The following is a 3,810-nucleotide window of genomic DNA, read 5'->3' on the forward strand; positions in this document are numbered from 1 at the left end:
AAGACCCAGCCTAGAACAAGACCAAAAACCTTTGGCTGACACAAATCTGAGAGGGACAAACCCCACTTGGATATAAGAAGTGGACACTGACTCCTGCTAAGGTACCCCTCAGTCCTCTCCTCCCACCCAAAGTGTTGTGCAAAGGGGAAGGAAGAGGTGGAGGCAGAGGTGCGGGGGTCCTTGGGAGTCAAAGGACCTCTGTTCTACTTAGCAGAGTAGCAAACACAGGGCCAGGTGCCCCTGAGCACACACGCACTCACAGGAGAACTGCCCCTGCAGGCAGACACTGCAGACACAAAAATTTTGTTAACAGCCTTGTTCCGGGACACTGCCAGGGCCTGGTATCATGTTGTCATCATTGCACTGTGCTGCAATGCAAGAGTTAGGACAGACCGGTGTCCTTAACCCATCTGAGATCACCTCAAATACTGAAAATGCTTAGAGAAACATTTTCTATTCACAAAATGTGTTGTCAGCATTTATTGATCACCATGGGTGTAGGCGCGGATGTTCACGTGGATCAAGTTGGGGGAGGCAGAGGGAGAGGCAGACAATTGCTTTGCTCCCTGGGATTCTGAGAAACAAGGCTGTACTTTAAATACCACGGTAATTCTAGGAAACTCACTACTTTCAGAGCTTTAGTGGGTGGAAAAGCCATGAGAGCGTGATTTTCAAGATACCCACAACTTGATCACAAGCTGGGGGGCGAATGAATACTAGAGAAGCAGAATGCACTGGTTGGTTTCCTAAACAAGAATGTCATTTATTTGCTAATCAAAGCTAGTGAGAAAAATTGAAGTAAAAAATTATTGGGAGAAGGATGAAAAGCCTTTGGTTTACCGATTAGCTGGCTAAATAAGTGAGCCTCTGTGACTGAATGAGTGTGGATTGCCGGTTACTTTTTTGGTTTCTTGACACTCTTTGCTTTGGGTGGTTTACTTTCAACGTTTGCTTTAGATTCTTGCTGTCCAAGTTTTGCTTTTGATTCTTGCTGTCCGGTTTTTGTTTTAGGTTCTTCCTGTCCGGTTTTTGCTTTAGAAGCTCCCTGTTCGGTTTTTGCTTTAGATTCTTCCTGCCCAGGTTTTGCTTTTGATTTTTGCTGTCCAGTTTTTGCTTTTGATTCTTGCTGTCCAGTTTTTGCTTTTGATTCTTGCTGTCCGGTTTTTGTTTTAGATTCTTCCTGTCCGGCTTTTGCTTTAGAAGCTCCCTGTTCGGCTTTTGCTTTAGATTCTTCCTGTCCAGGTTTTGCTTCGGATGGTGGCATCTTTTCCTCACTAGGTTTTAAATAGTTTCCTATCTCTTGCCGGAAAAACACAAAAACCATGGAAAGGATTAATAAAATAAGGCGAAACATTATGATGGACACTATCCGAATTGACAAGGGAATCGCCCCTCTTAGCAGTCCTGGGGGCCCGCTGTCAACGCTCCCTCCATATCCCACCTCCTCACAGAATGGGGGTGCCCAGCCATACATGCAGTGGCAGTTTTTCCTGTTGTTGCAAACACCTCGGGTGTTGCATTTCTCAGGCAAACAGTCAAACTTCAGGACTGAGCTACTGACGCAATTTTTCTTAAAACACACCCGGTCTTCCCCACAGGAGGTGCCATCATTTATCACACCCACGTCGGGTATCCCCATGGGTTTCATGGATAGATGATAACCTGTGCCCCAGCACATGAGATTTTCTGCCCGTAAATGAGTAGAGATTATAGTCGTATGCTCTGGCAAATCAGGGATGGTTTCGACATTGATACACTGTAGCCTGCCACATATTGAATTTTCACTGCCACACTTTTTAAAATGTCGAATTCCTGTAATCTCACAGTTACCAAATTGATCACCTATTAAGTTAACTGCATCATAGCACTGACTGGGAGCCTCCCTGGCATCAGGCCCAAAAATGCTTTGGCACTGCATATATCTGGATCTGCACCCCTTCCTGAAACAACGGCCTTCATACTTGCAAGGGGTTCCATCCTGCTTGTAAACGTCATTTGGGCAGTAACTTGAATTCCCATCACAGTACTCTGCAAGGTCACATTCATTTTCTTCCTGCCTACAAACATATCCAGATGGACGAAACTGACAATCGTGACAGCAAAGTCCAATGCTACAGTTGGCACCTGGTTGCAACTTACAATTTGATTGGCAACACCGATCTTTATTACACTGCTCTGGGGAACCACAGTCACATTCCTCATTGTCTTCTACGATTTTGTTGCCACATCTCTTAGCTACATAACCAAGTCCTGGGATGTTATTTAGACACGTTGCTCCTGAAGAGACGTGTTTAAAAAAAGCGATGTAACTGCAATTGCTAAACCCAGCGCGTCCTGAGCCCATGATGCAATTAAGCCTACCCCTGCACTGGCAGTATTGTTCATCATGTAGCATCCCCACGGCATGACCCAGCTCGTGAGCAGACCAGGTGGCAGGGGCAAGGATATTTGTACCTAGTAAAGTACTCGCTGATCCAGCAAGGTCTAGAGAACAGACTTTTCCAAATGACCACGCAAGAGCATCATTAAATTTTCTTTGAAGATATAAATGTGCCCAATCTGATGAGAGCCGAGCATTTAATACATTTTTTTTATATATCAAAAATCTGCCTAAAACTTCAGCTAACTCTGGATATCCAACGCGTATTTTGTTAAAATCCGTCCATACTTCGAGAGCCTTCAAGTGGATCCTCAAACGAACATCTTGAAAGTAGGTGTCCATAATCCCAGTCAAAAGCATGGCATCATGTATGACTTGAGAAAGATTGCTGTTCACAAACCTGTACCTACTTTGATCAAAGACCAGGACCAATTCCAAATACCTTGGGTGCTTATAGGATCCGGGAAAGTCCCTTAGCCTAGCCTGATTCTCATAAGGGGCCATCTGCCATTCTAGTTCATCATCACTTAAACCACAAGCCTGGCTGCCAGACTGCTCCTTCTTCAGGAGATACACGACATGTTCAAAACTGGGAGAGGTCTTGAGGGGCTCAATTTGGTAATGCTCGGCATCTATGTTGAATATGCCTCGGAGACCCCCCATGCACGTGCTTATAGTAGCTTTAGAGTCTGGAGACTCTTCCACGGAGCCCATGTAGTTGCAGTCCTTGGGTATATAAGGGCGATCCTCCAGCAGTTCCCCACGTTCCGTGAAGGTGAAAACGCGCAGATGTCGGGGCAACAGAAACCTCTTGGGCCACAAATGGAGGACACGCTTCTTGCCTTTCAGCTGCAGTAGGTAGGCCACGGGACTGATCACACCCTGCGCTTCTCCTCGGGAGCTCAGCTTCTCGGGAATGGTGATTTCGTACGAGTCAAACTCCCCTTCAGGATGAAAAATCACATCTTCGCCAAGAGAGTCAAGAAGGAGCACTGTCAGAACCAGCACGAGGGACAGTCGGCGTTGGGGGAGTAAGGTCTGCGCTGGCCTCATGGTCTGTTCCCTACTCAGCCTCAGTCTGCCACTCAGTCCCTGCAACTCAGGCCTCACTAGTCAGACTTCTGGGGGGCGCCGCTGGAGGCGCTGGTGGGCAAAACCCTGCTCGCCCCGCAGGGTTTGCGGGGACCCCCCCGCCCCCAGGATCCCAGGGCTCCGCCTAGCTGGCGTTCCTAATGCGCGCGTGCCCTGTCCAACGCATCTAGTTCGTTTTCTGGGCGGTACCGTTGGGGCACGTGGAAGAAAGGAGGGAAACGTGGCGAGAATGAAAGAGAAAAGAGGGGCTATTGGCACGTGGGATGGAGAGAGGGTAGAGAACCCCACCGGACATGGAGAAGGAATAGAGAAATAGGAAGAATGCAGGGGAACGCATT

At 47.5% G+C, this 3,810-nt stretch overlaps 1 protein-coding gene across 2 annotated transcripts; it reads right to left on the reverse strand.

Moving 5' to 3' along the window:
• Nucleotides 1–473: 473 nt before the first annotated feature.
• Nucleotides 474–3,427, reverse strand: ADAM30 (ADAM metallopeptidase domain 30). Of its 2 annotated transcripts, XM_032249929.1 has the most exons (2): nt 1,088–3,427; nt 474–964 (listed from the first exon to the last, which is right to left on the reverse strand). In XM_032249929.1, the coding sequence occupies exons 1-2, from the start codon at nt 3,092–3,094 to the stop codon at nt 896–898; spliced, it is 2,076 nt and encodes a 691-aa protein (XP_032105820.1). In that variant the 5' UTR covers nt 3,095–3,427; the 3' UTR covers nt 474–895. The 2 variants fall into 2 exon arrangements, with proteins under 2 accessions (XP_032105820.1, XP_032105819.1); XM_032249928.1 differs by having other exon boundaries at nt 474–3,427.
• Between the last annotated feature and the right edge of the window lie 383 nt (nt 3,428–3,810).

Source organism: Sapajus apella, unplaced genomic scaffold (assembly GCF_009761245.1).
Source record: "Sapajus apella isolate SASKATOON/1434 unplaced genomic scaffold, GSC_monkey_1.0 scaffold69, whole genome shotgun sequence".
NCBI lineage: Eukaryota > Metazoa > Chordata > Mammalia > Primates > Cebidae > Sapajus > Sapajus apella.

Coding starts and splice junctions, on each gene's coding strand:
- ADAM30 (XM_032249928.1), bottom strand. CDS start 3,094: ATGGGCTCCGTGGAAGAGTCTCCAGACTCTAAAGCTACTATAAGCACG.